General features: G+C 40.0%; 1 protein-coding gene across 4 annotated transcripts; it reads right to left on the reverse strand.

Annotated features, from left to right (window-relative positions):
- Positions 1 to 322: 322 nt before the first annotated feature.
- als2b (alsin Rho guanine nucleotide exchange factor ALS2 b) lies at positions 323 to 18,506 on the reverse strand. Of its 4 annotated transcripts, none has more exons than XM_044050793.1 (35): positions 18,360 to 18,506; positions 17,890 to 17,963; positions 17,097 to 17,242; positions 16,030 to 17,003; positions 15,585 to 15,906; positions 14,248 to 14,422; positions 14,068 to 14,164; positions 13,708 to 13,785; positions 13,362 to 13,610; positions 12,660 to 12,831; positions 12,360 to 12,549; positions 12,181 to 12,246; positions 11,883 to 12,045; positions 11,350 to 11,481; positions 11,101 to 11,229; positions 10,938 to 10,961; positions 8,667 to 8,737; positions 8,452 to 8,518; positions 8,148 to 8,350; positions 7,811 to 7,876; positions 7,630 to 7,728; positions 7,368 to 7,532; positions 7,077 to 7,188; positions 6,686 to 6,763; positions 6,306 to 6,439; positions 6,039 to 6,203; positions 5,787 to 5,904; positions 5,554 to 5,711; positions 5,339 to 5,455; positions 5,072 to 5,248; positions 4,925 to 4,982; positions 4,477 to 4,538; positions 4,060 to 4,209; positions 3,809 to 3,905; positions 323 to 3,038 (listed from the first exon to the last, which is right to left on the reverse strand). In XM_044050793.1, the coding sequence occupies exons 2-35, from the start codon at positions 17,907 to 17,909 to the stop codon at positions 3,000 to 3,002; spliced, it is 5,073 nt and encodes a 1,690-aa protein (XP_043906728.1). In that variant the 5' UTR covers positions 17,910 to 17,963; positions 18,360 to 18,506; the 3' UTR covers positions 323 to 2,999. The 4 variants fall into 4 exon arrangements, with proteins under 4 accessions (XP_043906728.1, XP_043906710.1, XP_043906736.1 ...); XM_044050775.1 differs by having other exon boundaries at positions 15,540 to 15,906; XM_044050801.1 differs by lacking the exon at positions 10,938 to 10,961.
- Positions 18,507 to 19,508: the final 1,002 nt, after the last annotated feature.

Raw genomic sequence — 19,508 nt, forward strand, 5'->3', positions numbered from 1 at the left:
AACAGTCAAATAACAAACACAGACTTTAAACCACTTCAAAAAATAACATGTAGCACACACTGAATGAGTGGCTCATGCAGCAAAAGTGCTAAACAGTGATAAAAAAAACAACAACATTAACATCATTCATACAATACTCGATTGATGAGCTTCAGATTATTTTCCTGATTCATTGTAAAAACCTATTAAAATCACAACTTCCCGCATCCCCATCATCAACAGTCCTGATGAAAAACATAATCAGAATACAGTGACACAAAAACAAGCAAATTAAACACATTTTTAAAAACAACTTGTGCATTAAAACAATGTTAGAGATTTGTTAGCAATGTCCATCAGAGTTTATTGCCCTTTTTCATGTTAACATAATATACACAGGTGGATGCCATGTCAGTCAACTGAAACAAAACAAAACAATCAGGAAACAACTTCTCAAACAGCCGTCAAGTTCAGCAAATCAACAAGTCGTCAGTCATAACGGGGTTTAAATTATAAACCCACATGTGCATGAATGAAAAATTAGCTTCAGTTTACATTGATGAAAAAGAATGAACAGTTCGGTTTTGGGTTTAAAACACTTCATATCACAGGAGTCAGTTACAGTACAACAGTCACAATAAATGTCACAGTCTGCATAAGTGGTCACTGAAAATAATGGAGTGTCCTCTCTTTAAGAGGCAGCAGCAGGACTGTAAAACAAAATGAAGAGGACTGAAGCAAATGCATAAGATAACTCTTCTTCTTTTTTTTGTCTATAGTATTTTGGGGGAAGAATTTCTCTGTTACACAGACAACATAGCTCGACTGTTTTGAGTATCGGGCACAGATGGTCTCGACAGAAACAGGAGCAAATAAACTGTAACAGAACAGTATTATTATGATGTTTTTTTAAGTTCACAAAAAGCAAAGATTCTAAAAGCCTGGGTTGGGGGTGGTCTGGGTCTCCAAATTTGCAGAATTTGCGCAAAATTTGAGTTAAGATTTATATGTTAAATGTTTCTCCAAACATCTCTTGAAAATTATTCATTTACCAATTCAAAATGATATTAAGTGTTATCTGGCAATAAATTATGCAAAATATTTTGTCTAGTCACAATGACATTGTATATTATATGTAGAAGTTTGGGAAACACTGTACAAAAGTATGAGTGAAACCTGGTTTATAATAACCATGTTTAGAAACGCTGCTTCAGTGGATAAATTAATTAATCTGTAAAAATGTTTTAATCGCACCTTTAGTTGTTCAATAGTGTACAAGAGCACAGATTAGATTTGAATTGATTTTGAGCATCTATTTTTTGTTGTTGGATTTTCAGAAACCCTGCAGCTTCTGATTTGATTGTTAAATCATCAGTGGAAACAAAAGCCATGACATGGCAACAAAAATCAAGCCATTTTCATATGTAATACAAAAAAGGTATGACAGTTAGTGCTGCATATGGTTTAAAAAACAACAGTCAATATAAGCAGATACATGAGCAGAGAATCGGCTTAGAATATCACAATTAAAAAAAAAAGAAAACTGGGTTGTCTTTTACCGGACAACAGATTCAACAGCAGTAAAATGGGCCTTTGGATTACACTTTCTACTGATCAAAATACATGTAACAGGATCTTAAAATGATGTTAGTTTCATTAAAATTATGTTGGGACTTTAGTGAACATAATTTTACATTTTTATGAATTTCAGGGCAATTTTGAACTTGATGTCTTGTTCACTTTTTTATCTTTAACCTGGTACTGTAATCACTTCACTGGTAAAAATGTTTTTACAGATGAGAGAAATTCCATATAAAGACACTACTATGTTTAAGTAGGCTTTTTAAACTGTGGTTCTATCCTCTTTTTTGCAGAAAGTAGTCAACAAGTCGATTTTGAATTAATACTGAAAACTGTCTTGCTTCCACTGTGCGTTATCTGGTTTTACTTTGGGAAAACAAAATGTATTTCCTTAGCCCATAATACAATGAAAGTGTGCATTCATTGAACAAATCTAGCTGTAGCTGTACCTTCAGTATAAAGTTACTGTTATATAAACCGTTTACTCGTATTTACTCACATTGAGCAAATCAACTGTAAATCTATAGCAGCTGGTTTGCAGCCAAATACTCTGAAACTCAATCATTGGTGTAAGAGTGAAGTTACAGTCAAGTCAGTTTACATTTACCCCACTACATGCCATGCTTTACACAATATATATTTGATTGCTTTGCTGTCCAATCCGCTACATGAGAGACAGTTCCCCTTTGTTTCTATGGAAACGCTGGAGGAAGCTGCAGTGATTGTGCTGCTGGTGGGTTAACAAGACGGATGTTCATTAAATCAACCAGTTAAGTCTTCTCCCTTCTAAATCTACTCTCTACTCACAGGTTGGTTTAGCATAAGCACTTCTGGTTAACCTTCCCCTGCTGGCTCAGATTATAGCCACATAATTAAAAGTGTTATCACAGAGATGTCCTTCCTTGTTAGGTCCTGGTGCCTCATGTAGTCGTCAAATAAGTAAGCAGAACCAAACTGACAGTAAAAGAAACAAAAAAGATGTTTTCACCAAACTTCGTGTCAGTAATTAAACAGAAAAAAGCAGTTTTTCATGGTGAAAAATGCAGAAAAATAGGTCCACTTTCAGTATGCAGACTGAACATAAAAACTGAGGACAGACCAGTCACATTGGTTTAAAAGATGATTTCAGGATTTCCCACTATCCTGCTGTGGACTTACTTAATAATTTTACACCATCATGACCTGTAGATTAGAGACCGTTAAAGGTCACTGATAGAGTTTGAATGTGTGTCAGAGAGCACCTCCCGTCTCCATGACAACAGCAGATGGAGCTGTCTGCAGGTTATTCTGATGATCCACCGTTTTCTATTGGCCACCACACACATCTGTCACTCTCAAAGCCTGGCTGGTCCTGGCCCTGTGGTTGGCCAAGCACGTGTGTGTGGGAGGGGGGGAGGGTGGGACAGCAGCTTCCAGATCACTGACGGAGAAACGCCTCGCTATGTGATCTTCTCATGCTGGATCTGGTAGTAACAGGCCTGCAGGTGGATGTGTGAAAATTCATCACTGAAACTGAGGTTGGGAAGCAAATATTCTAACAGAAAGTGACTGGATTATTTCATTTTATGTGGACTTTAATAAATGCTCAAGATGTTCTACAAGTTATTCAAACTTTTCAGAAATGCAGTTAGGTAAATATAGGTAAAACAGAAAGGACTAATTGCAACATCTTCATAAAAGCTTTTTGAACTTGTAGCAAAATGATGACTTATTATTTCACAAGGATTTCTGCTGCTGGAAAACATTGATATTATAAATATTCAAAAAAGCAAATGCACTGCTTTCAAACAAATGGAATGTACCTCAGATCTTCACACTGTCTAATATATCATCCCTAAGTCCATCCTAAAGTGGTGAAGTAGTTAAGTTGAAGGTAGTTTATCCAGGAGTTTCTTTTTATTCAGTAAATCACTAAGCACCAGGTCATCATCACTTGACACGGACACATGTCACACTTGATGTAAATGGAGAGAAAGCATCAAAATTCACCTCCATCTTATTCCCAGTTTTGTGGCATTTCTTCACATGGCCACTGATGTGCAAAGACCTTTATTTTGCCAACACACAGTTTAATACTTTCCCCTTTAATGTCACAGTTACTCAGTCTTCCCAGTTGTTGTCACTACAAATACTAATTTAATGTAGAACAGGAAGTTACCGTATTGCTGAGCTCCCATTGTTAGTAGCAAAATATCATTATACAAGTTTTGTCTGCCGAGTAGGAAATGACAATGTTTGAGTGTATTACCTTGAGTGTGGTGAACATGATTCCATGCTCTCCATGCTGAACACAGGGATCCATCAGGTCTTCAATTAAGCTGACCTCTGAACCCAGGTTTCTGATACTGAAGAGGAATCATACATTCAGCGTCATGAAAAATATTCAACAATACTGAAAATGATAGTAAAGACTTAATAAAGACTGCAAATAATGCAAAAGAAAGTGGTGTGTATTATGTGTAGATTAGTGTGTGTTAATGGGTTTGGTCTGATGCTGACCGAGCTCGCAGCACAACATAGAGGAAGACGGGGAAGAGGTCGTCCATGGACCACAGGAAGTCCTGCTTCAGCAGTGACTGCACCTCCTGTGTGATCTCCTCGAAGGTGAGCTGGATCACCTGCAGCTTGTCAGACGGGGTGAATGTTGTGCTGCAAACAAACAACAAACAAAGAAACCACGGAGACCAGGAGTGGGTGATATTTTCTTTCCAGGGGCCACATTGACATAGATGAAGCAAGCAAACGGCCACAAATAAAAAGTTTAATTGAACCCATCTTCTTATGCAACATAAAAATCCTGGAATTACATGTAATCTGAACAAAAGAGTTCCATTTGGAAATTATCCAAAACAAAACATCCACATCTGAGATCTCCATTTGGTCTCATTCCGAGTCAACATTTGTACAACATTGTACCTGATCTGCTGCAGAGTTTCTACTGCAGAGGCAAAGCAGGCATCCTTGGTGCTGGAGAGGACCTGGAGGAGACACACAGGCTGATCTTTATATCTTAATAGAGATACAGTATAATGTACACGCCAATGATGAAACGCCACAGGCCTTAGCCTAACTAGATTCAGTGAGCAAACAAGTGTAACAAGGCTAAAGTTTACAGCTGCAACCATTAGTTTACCTGTATACATCGATTAATTGTATGTTTATAATTATTCCTACAATTGAAGAGCTTTGAATCAGAATAAGATTCAAGAAGAAGATATTAAGATACAAGAGATTTGGCTTGTTTTTTGGCTGCAGAACACACACAGAAAACACTACAAATAAAGATTAAAGAAGAAGCAGGATAGTAGATAAAAAAAAAAAAAGCCAATTACTGCGCGGAACGTTTACATTACAGTAAACGTACCTGCTGCTTTTCTCCTACTGCAGGGATGGACATGGTAAAAGAAACTGGCCAGAACTTTCTGTTGGAATGGAAGAAAAAGCAGAGGGAGTGTTTTATCAGGGTTCACATGCAAACTTAATCCCTTAGCGTGACAGTGTGTGACATTACTGCTGGACGCCCAAGAAGGCAAGTAGGGCAAGGTCAGGCTGCTTGTTGAGGCGAAGAACACAATCCCAGTAGACGCCGTCTTCCTTCTCCTTGTCCAGAGCATAGAGGGTGAAGAGTGGAGGGTAGAGACGAGGCAGCAGGACGGGAAGCAGCAGAGCAGATTTGCTAACCACTTGGCTGAGTGGAAAAAAACACACAGGAGAGGTTAATATGAAAGCTTCTAAGGGAAAGCTAAAAGGCATCTGAGGGACATAGTACAGTCTTTACCCAGGTCTGGGTGATTCCAGTGGGGAATCAGTTGAATTCCGCTCCTTCTTCTCTTGGAGGTTTGTGGTTGGCTCTGGAATTAGGCCACCGTCTTCTGGCAGGTCCGTGAACAAAAACCTGCAGAATGTGATGGTATTAGGATTGGATCTTGTTTTTACTTCTTAAAATAATTCAATTCAAAAGTGGTGTTGGTTGCTGTAGTGTATGCAAGGTACCTGACGATCTGGAAAATGCGGTTGAGATACGACTTGATCTCATTAACAGCCTGTGGCAGCAGTCGTCGGTTAGCGCCAACGCCGACGTAGGTCATCCTGTAAACAGCTACCAGGGTCTCCACCAGCCGGCCCAGTGGGTGGAGAGGGGTGTCACATGCCTGAGGGAGGGAATGTTTTTTAATATCAATGTGAATAATTAATATGTTTTTAATAAAAATGAGTAGTGCTCTGACCTTGATGAGGTAGAGGCGGATGGTGTGATATCGTTCTAGATTAATGGGCCCCATGTGCTGCGGGATGACCTCCAGACTCTCCAGGGTTCTACTGTGAGTCATAGAAAACGTCTCTGGACTAAAAAACACACATACACAAAAACATGAGGAACTGAAAATATTAATCTTTCTGCTAGAATATAACCTCAATTAGTAGTTAGCAAGACATTTGATGATACATAAATCTGGCGGTGTATGTCATCTGGTTTGTACCTGTCCTGGATCTGTCGGCGGCTGGTGGTGAGGGCCAGGGCAATGTTTTCCCACGCCTTCAAGTTCTCTCCTTGTCCCGGCGCCTCACAGCCCAGCTGACTCCAGCATTCCTTAAACACTGCCTGCCACTTCTCCTCTGCCCGCACACACAGACGCCCAAGCTTACTGCAACATCAAAAAACAAAACACACACACAAAGTATATGAAGTATATAATTTGTTTTTCCCCACATTGTTAATTTAAATATTTAAATCTCCATCAACTTACACAACGTGGGTCTTGTCCTTGTCGGTGTCAAAAAGGTGGGGTTTAAAGTATGAACCTGTCACCTTGAGACCTGAGCCCCATTCACCACCAAAGGAGCCCTCCAGGTAATCACCATTCGCCATGGTCAGCACACCCTGAGGAACATTACACAACACCAATGTAACACTAATACTTTTCCACTATATTAGCCAAATGTTTAATACCCAAATTGATTTTTTTTTAACTACTGTAGGTGCAAACGGAAAACTTGTAAGTATGGCTCTATTCTAAAGCCAATTTGAGACAATTCCAACCATATTTACCAAAAATACTTTAAAAACACCTAGTCTAAATGAATCACACATCCACTGTATGGTAATGTTTTAATGCTTGTTAGTCACCTTTCCATTAAGGGTCCAGTCATCGGAGAACTCTCCTTCATATGTTGTGTCATCCTCTGACAGAAGGATCCCAGTGCCCTACAAACAAACAAATTCCTTTCATTTAGTCTCCTGCTTTTCTGATGCCATAGAAAGTATAAAAGAGGTTTTGTTCCCCTCGGTACAATGAGGGCCAAATCTGAGACATTTGCTAGAGTTCACTCCTTCCAGCTTCATTATCATCCCACTTAAAAAATAAAAGTCAGCAGAGAAAAATATTTAAATAAAGTGGGAATACATGGTAGAAAATGTGCAGGATCTTTCACCGTCAGAATTTATGATAAAAAACAATGCATCCAAGACTTTCTGAAGATTTTTATGAAGAAGAGAGAAGACAAAGATAATTTCTCACCATCATCTTATTATCTTTGAAGGTGCCTTCATAGTACAAACCAAACTGGGTGACGACGACCCCAGTGCCCAGTCGCAGGTTGTCCTGCCACATTCCCATGTACTTTTCTCCTCTGACAAACCCAACAGACAAAGTTTGCTTTAACATTAAAATACAAATATGCTGTAAATCAATCTGCATATATATTCCCTGCTCTTCTGTGTCAAAAATAAAACTCTGACAGAAAACATACATGTTTAGAGAGAAACTGGCTCATTCACACCACTTTACACTGTTTGCACATGAGCGTACTTTGTTATATCGTCAAACACTCCATAGCCAGTCTTCTTGTCCTGCAGCCACTGTCCGATGAAGACACTGGGGGAGCAAGTGTTGAGCTTGCCGTTGCGTAGCATGCCGTGGCCTTGCCGCATGCCATCCTGGAAAGATCCATCATAAACTTCTCCGCTGGCATACCTGCAGACAGTCAGAAGACTTCTCATTTCAGCATTGTTCTATTGCTTAACTACTTCTAAAATGCAAATATTTTAGTCAGTACTCTCATATTTGTCACCTGTATGTCCCCAGGCCATGCATCTTGCCATCTTTCCATTGACCTTGATACTGGTCATTCTTGTTGAGTGTTTTGTTCGGAGCCAAAAATTCACCAAAGCTACACAAACACATGAGAGGTTAGTGAAGAAACGGAAGCATTAAAATCAGTTTTTTAAATAATCCTGACACTTAGCACTTACCCATCTTCAAGTCCATTTTTGAACTCCCCTGTGTAAATTCGCCCATCAGGCCATTTTAACACTCCTCTGAAAAACATAGTGCATCCCAATTTACATTGACCTCAATATTCATATACTTATAAAATTGGGTCATATTATCGACTTGTATTCATTGATTATTTGATTTCATTCATTCATTCGACTACCCACACAAAACAACAGCACAAAATAATTAATATCTTCATACCTAATATGAGGCCACTTGTTGTCCAGCAATCTGTAACACTTTTCTATTTTGTGAATCGCAATTATTTTGTAAGGATATCATGACAGGAAATCATTTCATGCCTGATCCTACCTGCCATTGGGTTTGCCAGAGAGCCAGCAGCCTTCGTATGTGGCCTCTTTCAGACGTCCCTCCTTATAAAAAGTATAGACGGCCACCCTAGCGACTGGAGGCTCTGACTTCTGCCCCGACCCTGAGCCTACTGATGCCGTGTCCTGCCCAGCTCCACTCAGCACCTGGTCCACTGCATGGTTGATGGAGCGAAGCCACTTAGCCTGGAAACAAAGTCACACACAAGTTTAAAACATGTCATTCAGGCCAACTGAGATCCACTCAAAGCAAAGATTGTTTAAGGTGAGCATTAAAGATGGTTTACCTTCTCCATGGTCGAGGAGGCCAGTAGGGTGAACATTTCCTCAGGTGTGATTACTTTTAAACCGTATCTGCACACACATCACATGAAAAGATTTGCATTTTGTGTGTGATGGCTCATTTAAAGCTGACTCCAAACATTACATTGGCTGTATAATTCTTACAAATGTGAAATGTTTTATTTTCCCCAAATTAATTTTTGTGACGACTGAAACTCACGTGCCAGTGTTCTCCTCTGGGATGGGCTCCACCCACAGTGTGGCCAAATGGAAGATGTGATGGGTGGAGAACTGAAATGGAAAGGGGAAGGGAGGAAGGGAGGAAAATAGGGGCATATCAAAGAGAAGCCTTCATTGATGTGAATGAGGATTAATGGGTGAAACAAATCTAATCATACTGAATAAACAAAAAACGGCTTTCAAAAACTCAGATGCAGCAAATTAAATACAAATAAAACAACTGTAGTTAAGATATTTGGTTTCTGCTTAACAGCTAAAACTAAGTGAACGAGCAATCAATTTGTTTGTTCACATGATAAGGAAGATACAGGCTCAGCAGAGGAATCTTCATTTACAACAACAAACCTTGTTTAATTTCCATCATAAATGTTGTATTTAGCTAAATTAATCTTCATATACACATAAGTATTTATTAGAATGTGTATGAAGCATGTACAAATTTTAATCACCTCATGTCAGGTAATATTCTGGGCTTTAGTGGAAAAAAAAGAAGAAATTAAAAAAAGCAAAAAGTCATTAGCTTTTTTTACAGTAATGTTAGCTCACCAGTGTTTGCTGTTAAACCACATTCAGTGTTGAAATGACAAAGAAACAGCACTGATTCTTTAGTAGATCTCTTTCTTTGTTTGAAACTTTATTTCTATTCATCCACTTTAAATAATTCTCTCTTTTTTGACAATTTCATTTATCTTTCATGTTCGAGGCTTTTTATTTATTTATTTACTTAGCTTGTTGCAAAATTGCACATACAACACAAGTTTGAAAATCCTGGGTCAGTCATGCAAAACAACATGCGTACATGACTGTTACTTTTTCATATATAGTTGTATAGGTTTATGTCATAACACAGGTGATTTAATCATCACAGATTTAAATTTCTTCACTTTTAACCCAAAGAATAAAACTTATTCAAAGAGCCACAAGAGTGGGATGAAGCAGGAGGAGACACACATTAGTAGAGGAGGTGAGGTGACTAAAATGTTCAGAAGCACAGGATGCAGACCAGAAATGAAGAGGGAGGAAGGGGCAGAAATCAGAGAAAATGAGAGACAAACAGGGTGAGGTGAACTACAAGGTGCAGGTACTTATGTCTTTGCATTTAAAAAGGATACAGAAGATATTTAAACTAAAGCAGACGTCTTCTTTTAATTCTTATATGGTTTCACATGTGATTCCACAAGAACCAATGCTTTAACAGAGAAACAGAACATTTGATGGTGCCAGATAAGCAATTTATCAAAGGTTCCTATACATTTTAGAAACCCAAAAACACTGCGCTTTGATTTTAGCAAAGTTCATCCTCCCGTGCAGTCTCCCACAGGAAGCCTGTATGTTGCTGTATATTGCGAAGCCATTGTTATTTACAGTCAAGCTTTTGGTTTTATGTCAATAAATTAAGAGCAGGAAAAGCAAATCAAAATAAATTCAAAAGCATGAAACAGTGAAGCCCACTGAGACAAACTTGTGATTTGAGGTTAGGACATGACTGCTCAATTATGCGGTCTGTTATCATTCGAGAGTCACTAAATGTCAGTGAGATAATGTTGTTCCCTAGCCTATGGCAGTTTTAAATCTATAATCTTTAAACTGACTTAAGCATTTAAACACAATTCTCCATTTATGTTCTACAAATCTATATTGGGTGAATCCAAACTATGTACTTTCTGTTTATGACAAAGAGTTTTGAAGCTACTTGGATTTGTTAACCTAAAGTAAAGTAACATACAGTTATAATTATCAGCTACTGCTGATTCATGAAATAATTATTACTATTCATAAAAATGTTCTCAGAAACTCAAACATTATTTGTATTAAATATATAGTGCAATGCACTGCACTGCAGACACAAAATGCAGACAGGAGAGACAGACCACACCAACATAGGTGTTGCTCAACAAATGTTTAAGTTTAAGCATTGTACATTTTAATAATAATAATGTAATAATAAAGTAATAATAATTAAATAATAGTACAGCCTTTATAACTAAAGGATGACTAATTTGTGTTTTTCTACGCCAATGACGCGTTTTATCTATCAAGGCAGCCGATGGCTGATAACGATGCTGATTGATTGGTCCATATATTTAGACATATTAACAAATGATTCAAAAATTGCTTAATTTCAGTAATGATTTACTGAACAACACTAACGACAATCATTAAAATGCACACACACACAGAACAGGAAGATGAAGATGAAGAGGAAAAGAAGGACAAGGCAAGAGCCATTTGCTTCCGACTGTATACTTACAAGATTTTTATAAGGTGCCACGCCCTGACAGCACGAAGGCAAGCACACACAAATTCTTGAAATACACCAGGTTAAAGTGTCTCAAAAATGGTGTGCAAAAAAAACCAAAACAACATGAACAGAGGTGAATGTGTGTGAGTGTGTGTGTGCGTGCAGTGCTAACCTGTGCATGAATTAAAGTGTCATTGAAAAGGATGAACCAGTTGACGGAGAACCTGCCGGCATTCTGCAGGGTCAGAGCCTTGTTGCTGCTCTCACAGATCAGCCTACGCTGAGGTTTCCTGAGAGAATCCTGAGGACACACAGTGGCACCATTCAGCCATAAACAACATCCCATGACACCTCGAGGACCAGGCGGCATCAATGACATGCAGTTGTTACAAAGAGCACACACAAACTCAGCAACGCTTACCGTCATTTTCCCAGGGAAGCTCTTCCAGAAGTGAAAAGTGTACTCAGTCTCTTTTCTTTTTCTCTTCAACTGGAGAGACAAAGCTTCAAACCTGGAGCAGCTGTCCTGCAGCTTCTGGTAATCATTGGAGCACTGACAATGCATAGGAAACATTTATCATGAAACAAACTGTACAATCTGGGTTTCGATATAGCACAGGAATCAGATCATGAAATAATGTTCATACATGATGACTACATGAAAGTCTTTTTAATAGTAACACTGCTGTAAAGATAACATGCAACAGTTTGTATTGGGGTCCCAAGTTTGCCAATAGTCTGGTACTAAATCATAAGAATTGATTATCTCCAGGGGATATGCTTCAATACAAAATAGTATATATTTATATCTATAGTTTAATTTATTTTTTAAAGATTCATTAGAGAATAAAAATAAAAGCAAAACAAAACATAAAATAGTTTAACTCTTAAAATACTGATTCTTAAAAATAAAAACCAAGTAGCTTGACATGATGAATCTGAACTTTTACCTACCACTTCAAAGCAGGTGGCCAGTTTGAGCAGTAGCCGGCCATACTCATGAATGTGGCGAGCTGGGAGGTAGAACAGCGCCAGCAGGAGGTCGGCCATGGTCGGGTTCTCCTCGCTGCACTCAGACAGCCTCTGCAGCAGCTCTGGACTCTTTCCAAAGAAATCTCTTCAATAGAAATAATCATAAGTCATGGAAAAATCCAAGTCACTGCTGTTTTTTTCACATTTAGTTGAGTCCTGGTTTGTGTTTCTGAATGTTGCAGTACATGTAATGCAGTTCTGGTGATTAGTATGAACTCACAGTGAAGGCTTGGTCAGAGCATGGGCTCCTCCCATCACCTGGAAGTTACCGAGAGAACTGCAGTACCTTAACAGGGAAAAAGAAAGGAGGAAAAGAAGCAAACCAGACTGCATGTGTTACCTGGGTTACTGATCTGTTGTCTTGAAATTAATGTTAAGATAGCAGCAGTGAAGACATACTCATTGTAAGAGTCCAGAAAGATGATGGTGTGGTCAAGCATGAGCAGACTTTTCACATCTCGCCCACGACGCAGGTTGGCTGTGAGGCTGGCAGCGTGCTGCCCAGTCAGGTGACACAGGAGGTTGAAACGTCCTACAAGAGTCTGCAGGAGCTCAAAGATCACAGGGCCGAGAGTCGAGCTCAGAGACTCTGAAAAAAACATAAAAACACAAGCAGAAGAAATTAAAGCAAAGCTTCAGGGAACTTTTGAAACATTCTCTCTGGTCCTCAGTGTTTTTTAACCTTTGTGTCACTCTTACCCAGCTCCAGTAAGGGGCGTATTATCTGTGTTTTGATGTTACACAGCTTGCAGTAGAACTTCCTCTCAGCTGCTGCTAGCTCATGAAGGCTGGCGATAAATCCCATCACATTCTTGTCCGATAGCGCCACACATCTCCGACCACCCGCAAACACACTGCTGACATAACCCAGCTGGAAAACACGTGAAACAACTTTTATGTCATATTTCAAAGAGTAACTTTATGCTGTTCAATGGAGTGAAGCAGCAGTTTACTATATATATTAGTATAACATACCTCAATTTATGTTATGTAATGAACAAATATTGAAAACTAGATCTGACTGTGACTCAAAAAATGTACTACATTTGTTCATATCTAGGGTTTTGTAAAAAAAAATAGTAGACATTTAAAAAAAAAAAAAAAAGACTTGATATTGGCTCTAAAATTCACAGGTTTACATTTTATTTATTTATTTAAGTATTTATTTAACGCTTTTATCAGGAAGTCCCTTGAGATTAAATGAGGCACACCAGTACAATAAAAGAGCAAACAGAATAAAAACATACATACACTTAAGACACCATAAAATAATTTCAATCCAGTTGATCCAGGAATTAAATTTAAAATGAACATTTTTTTACATTTACATTTGAGTAAGTATATTACCTTACATTGTTCCTGTCACTATAAATCTGCAAAGAGAAACTGCCAGTAACTTACATTCATGCAGAAGGGAAGTAGTACAGGTTGAGGTGTGTAGCCCCTTGTGCGCTCCTGCTCCTTCTCATTGCCTTCTTCCTGATCACAAACCTCCCTGGACTCCACCACCTCCTCCTTCTCATCCTCCTCCCCTTCTTTCACCTGCTGTCCACTGTAATAAATGATGGGCTGAATGCAGTCACCGTCAGCAAGGAGGACGGTGTGTTTCTCTCCGGCGTTCACATCCCACACCCGGATGCCTTCTGACAGCTGGATGAGGAGACAAAATAGTTCAAATGATGGAAAATACCGAGACATCAAGGTTTAATTTGAGTGAATATTATTGTAGAGGAGGAGGTTCCCTCACCTTTGCAAGACGGGGGACTGTGCTGGGTGAGTCCATGTGTCCAAGCTGACCGGAACTGTTGCTGCCCCATGAAAACACCTGGAAGAAAACTTTATATGAATCATACTATAACACACTGTAATGTTGCTGTGAGAAGATAAGGTTTTACTGATGTGGTTGTCATTATGAGCAGAGGAGGAAGCTGCTGTATAAACAGATAATATTGATAATCACAACCTCAGTACATGAGACCACCAATATTTACAGAACATAGTTATGTGATAAGTTATGTTATGTGAATGATATGAATAGTATCTTGATATTTTTAAGCTATGTCCTAAGATGATAGCTTGTCTCATGTCAAGATATTGATATAATGACCTGAGACTGAGCGGTCAGAGCGAGGGAATGATGAGCACCAGCAGCCACCCTCACCACCTCCTTACTGTTCAGACTCTTGATGCATGCTGGCTGTAATCTGCAAACACACAAATACATATGTGTTGATATGATTTTTTTTTCCCTTCTTGCATCTGTGCAGATGTCCTTTTATGATCCTACCTGGCCAGATTATCTCCATGTCCCAGTTGTCCCTGCTCGCCATGGCCCCAGCTCCACACCTCTGTCTGCAGGGTGGGCAGCACCTCCTGGACCTCAGGGACTGCTCCTCCTAGTGGGGTGAGGGCAACAGCCCGCAACCTCGAGCGACCAGCTTTCCTCAGAAGCCGAGGAGACACTGGATGCAGAGAAGAAGAAAACTTAATGCGGATTCCTTCTTTTTATCAGCTTATAAAGATACATGCACAGACACAGGACTGAGTGATGAGGAAATGAAAATCAGATACATTGTTTTCGTCTCTAGCCAATACCACAAAAACAAAGTACAGATACTATGCGAGGGGGTGACAGAGTCGATGAAATGAGGAAGTGTTTTCAAGACAGGCTGAAACCAATGTCACAGGAAGTCCGTAAAGAATGAACTCTGGGTGTAAAGTCCAACATAAATCAATGAATGTTTTCAAAAACACACAAAAAGTGACACACAGACCAAATAATATTAGCCAGCTAATGTAAAAGCACATGCTGTTACACAGCAAACGCAGAAGGAAAGTCTGCAGGCTGCAAACAGAACAAAGGCTGATCAGTAAAGTGAGAAAAGAACAACTTGTTTTCTTTTTCAAGGACAACTTTATAAGAAATACCATTTTCTGGAGAAAACTAAATGCCACATATGTATTTAAATCTTTAAAACAAAAACTTTCAATGTGACATGAACTGGTTCAACTTGTATCATGTTTTAAACTAAGAGCCTCGTGACAGGTTTCCTTCTGCTTTCTCATTACCATTTTTTTAATAATCAGCTTTGACAAATTATTATTTATTAATCCTCCAAATTACACATAAAACTTTTTTGATGTGTTTCATGTATTTAATAATTAGTTTATGCATTACTTTTATAGAAAATACTGTATATGAATGCACTGCAGTGTAGTCATGAAATCTAAGTTGGAGAGACACACTCAAAAACTGTTTACTGAAGTATTATTTGTACTCATTCAACAGTTGTATTTTATCATATGGAGGAAAAAAGAAACCTGGCTTAATATATCAAAACATCTGCATCAATTAGCCATAAGCTGCCCTGATTTCTAAAACTCAGCATCTACCATAGAAAACTCATATTGGTTAACCTCTACTCTGCATACGACATACAGTACATATACTCAGCTGTGAACAAATCATGCCACAGTGACAAACCTTTGGAGTTCTCACATGGTGGATGGGATGAAGAAGCCTGGGGCGAACAAACAAACACACCAACATCGAAGTACACATGCGCAAGTCATACTTACGCAGCTGGGTATAGGAGGATGATAAGAGGTGAACAGCGTATCTACCCTGTGACAAGAGTCCTGGTAGTGAGAGGCGGCGCCGCACACTCTCAGCCTCCTCCTCGCGGATGTCTCCAGTGCTGCAGCTCTTCTTGCCCTGCATGGAGTCATCCTTGCGAACACGCTCAGCGCCATTATCCCCCGCTCCTGGAAGAGGACCAGTAAGACCCGCTGGCCTCGACACCCCCGCAGGCAGGTAGTTCATCATCTTTTTCAGGGACAGGGCCTCATAGGTGGAGGCTACACGTTCGCCCACTGCGGAGGCACAAGAGGCCACCAGATTGTTGAGCGTGGCACTCGAGGTGGCAGCAAACTCTCCTGCTGAGGGCTGGTGGAGAAAGAAGAAACATGTTTAAACAAGTCAATTTCAAAATGATAGTTAACAGAGGAGAAGAAAACATGTGTGTATTAATTTGTTTGTTTTATCCAATTATTGTGCAGTAAATCTCACCAGCAGACTGTGCAGTCCTCCAGCAGTAGTCTTTGCTTCTGTCTGTGTGTTATCTGACAGTTTCTTCAGGTAGTCTTTGACAGCCTGCTCATCTGGATAGAGTGAACTCTTAACCATTAATGCGTTACCACTGGCACTCTGGCTCTGAGCCGTGTGGTCAGAGTCTAAGCATGGCAGCACTCCGTTGGCCACAGCTAATCCTCCTTTCTCCGTGTTCTGGATGGAGGCAGGGTCAGAGGGCTCTGCACTGACAGAAAGTGCTGGAGACTCAGAGTTCAAAGTGGATGTATGGGAGGGGAGAACTGGCTCAGATGGGGATGTTTTGAGTCTATGGGCTTGGCCAGGTGCCTCCAGCTTATCCTCAGTTAGCTCACCACCAGGTGGGCAGTAGTGATTGTCAGAGATGATGACGTGATCCTCTTTGTCTGTCATGGTGTACAGCAGCTGGTTACACTGACTGCATTTGTCCACAGGGGGCCTGTGGATGTCCTGGGGGCTCAGACAACGCACCAGTGCCAGGCTGTGTGAAGCACCACAGGCCACCTGAAGAACATACCTCCCTGCTAATTGTTCAACTTTCTGTGGTTTCCACACAGGGAAGGTGGCAGTGCTTAGGCCCAGCTGGCAGCCGCTGCCCCAAGCCCACACCTCTCTCTGGACAGACAGTGCAAGGGTGTGCTGCCCCCCGCAGGCCAGCTCCAACACAGGCACCGTCTGTGAAAGACTGGTGTCCAAGTCCAACAGAGCCACTGGAGTTGGGTTAGAGACAGAGCTAAGGCCTGACAGGCCGCATTGTCCCGCACCATTGTCCCCCCACATATGAACACCACCATCTTCTGTCACTGCCCCACTGTGGAAATGTCCTGCTGCAACAGCGACCACACGCTGCCCACTGAGAGCAGTCTCCAAAGCGGGTCCTCCGGGGACATGGTTCTGTTTCCACAGCAGCTCTCCAAAACTGTAAACCTGTCCTCCTGAAACAAAAGGAATACAACACAGATATTTAATAACCAAACCAATATAGGTTGATGATTAATGCTTTAGTCAAATTGGAAGAAAGGTTTTACCTTCCACCAGCAGAACTCCATGTCGGGTGCCCAAAGCGACTTGAAGGACCGGTCGAGGTAGGAGCAACCTCTCAGGGGTGACGCTACAGGAGTAGCCCTTCCAGGTATGCAGCAAACCTCGCTCTCCTCCATCTACATCCCCAGAGCTGAGACAAACATCTCTGGGAATCATTATGGCTCCAACAACAATGCATGCCATGTATCATAAGATATACTTGACAGTCCAGTCAAACTTTTTGCTAGGCAGAAATTTACTGTATATACAAGGGTTTTTAACACAAACTCAGACATGTGCATTTCTCCAGAAATACAGTTGGAAATGCTGAGTACTCATGCTTTTTTGCCTTTGATGCATGCTCAAGCATTTTTTTTTTTATTTTTTTTTATGGCTAGTTGCCTCAAACAGTTTAGTATTTTTTCTTACTGATCATAGGTAATTCAAGAGACTGTATTAGACTGACAATTGTATCAACTACTATGCCTGAATATTAGACAGGGGACAATTAAACATAAAAACAGATAACATTCATTTATTAGAGCAACAGAAATGACAATGGAGATAATGCACAGAAAGGTGTGGGAGGCTGAAAAAACAGCTGTAAACCGCCTACAGGTACTCAGCCCAGCCTCCCTCCCTCATTCTCTTCCACTGCCTAAGGCTTATCTAAACAACAGAGGTTTTGTGGTTGAAAGGAGAAGACAGCTCAATCCCCTCAGTAGCTGTTGTCACATGGTGATCACATCTAGGCACACTAGAAGCAGCGGTGAAATAATCCTCTTTAGAGAGACCTACCTCTTCCTCTGGGTTTCCATGGGTGATATTTACTTGTCCATCTGCATGTCACCCTCTCAGGGCTGCTGTCACTCCTGAGAACAGACATTCAAAACAAACAAAACACACATCATTTGTCAGCCCAGAGTTGGATAACATCTAAGCTGTCAGTGCAAATAAACCGTGTTTGCTTGAGTTATAGATGGGGAAATAAGTGTGAGCCTGACAAAAAGTCATAACGAAACGAGTGAAGGTTTCGTTTCCATGTGTTTCACCCAACTCACTCAACGTGCAAACGTATTCCACGCCTCGTGAACTAGCTGACAACCAAAGCTGACGCATTTGTCACAAAAAACACTGTCAGGTAGTGGAAATGATCGACAACCCTGCTAGCTAACACCAGCTAATCAACCCAGCTAGCTAATTCAAACCACAGGTGTCACCTCTCAGTTTTCTCAGATACAAGTTAATAAAAGCCTCGTCTTTCATACCAGTTGGGTTTCGTCACTTCGCTCAGTCACGCAGGCGAACAACACACGCGTCCGTTAGTTTTTAATTGCAGCTAAATGCCTCTGGTTGTCTTTGCTCATCTGCTGCTGTTGACACAGGGAGGAGCTGCTAGCGGCATAGATCGTCCACAAGGCAGGAGGTCTGACTTAATGATAGCAAATAAGTACATGTCTTAAAGCGATAGCACACCTTATGACGTCTTCCAATCATCAAATACTAAGTCACTGTGACACACCTGATTGTAATTTCTGTATTTTTTGGACGCCTTGTGTTCATTTTGGCTATTTTTAGGCAAAGTCGGGCAACACGAATGAGAAGCTACTTAACACAACGTATTGATGATACGTTGTGAACATCCCCCCCATGTACACCAATTATACACATTGTAAATGAGACTCTAAACAATATCAATTCACCTAGCGAGTCTGTTCACAGAATTAGCTAGCTAATGGAGTTAATATTAACCTAAAACCTAGGTTACACCAGAATAACAACAGAGTGACACCTCTTTCCTCCAGTTTCCTTCTAACCTGCTCTCTGTTGTAATACATCGATGAAAACCTCGAAGGCTCAGAATATGTAAACGCGAACGTGTATTTTATGCACGACGAACACACATTGGCGACGTAAAAATTATTTACATACATTTGAATTTATGTATGTGCTATTTATCTTTTTTAATATTTATTTTTTGTAATTTTCTTACTATTGTATTGTGCTTTATTTTATTTTATTTTATTTTATTTTATTTTATTTTATTTTATTTTATTTTATTTTATTTTATTCTCATCTCTTAACTGAGCTGTTGTGAATGTGTGTTTCTCCCCCTGTTGGAGGAATTAAGTCATTTAATTGTCATTCAATCTTCAATCTTCAATCTTAAAGTAATAATTGTCAGTTTCATTATTATTATTATTTTTAAAGGTACAGAATAGTTTTTGTTAAAATGTTGGTGAATTGAACTTTTAAATGGTTTCGAATGCAGTTCATATTCTCAGCAGCTGGGTGCAGTAGCATCACACACTAAAATCCATTGCTCTCTTTGGGTCAAGGAAGACATCACCCACTCATCCATACAATATATGCAACACTTTTCAGCTGCTATGGCTTTTTGATTATGGAAGCCCATT

Source organism: Solea senegalensis, linkage group LG2 (assembly GCF_019176455.1).
Source record: "Solea senegalensis isolate Sse05_10M linkage group LG2, IFAPA_SoseM_1, whole genome shotgun sequence".
NCBI classification, from domain to species: domain Eukaryota; kingdom Metazoa; phylum Chordata; class Actinopteri; order Pleuronectiformes; family Soleidae; genus Solea; species Solea senegalensis.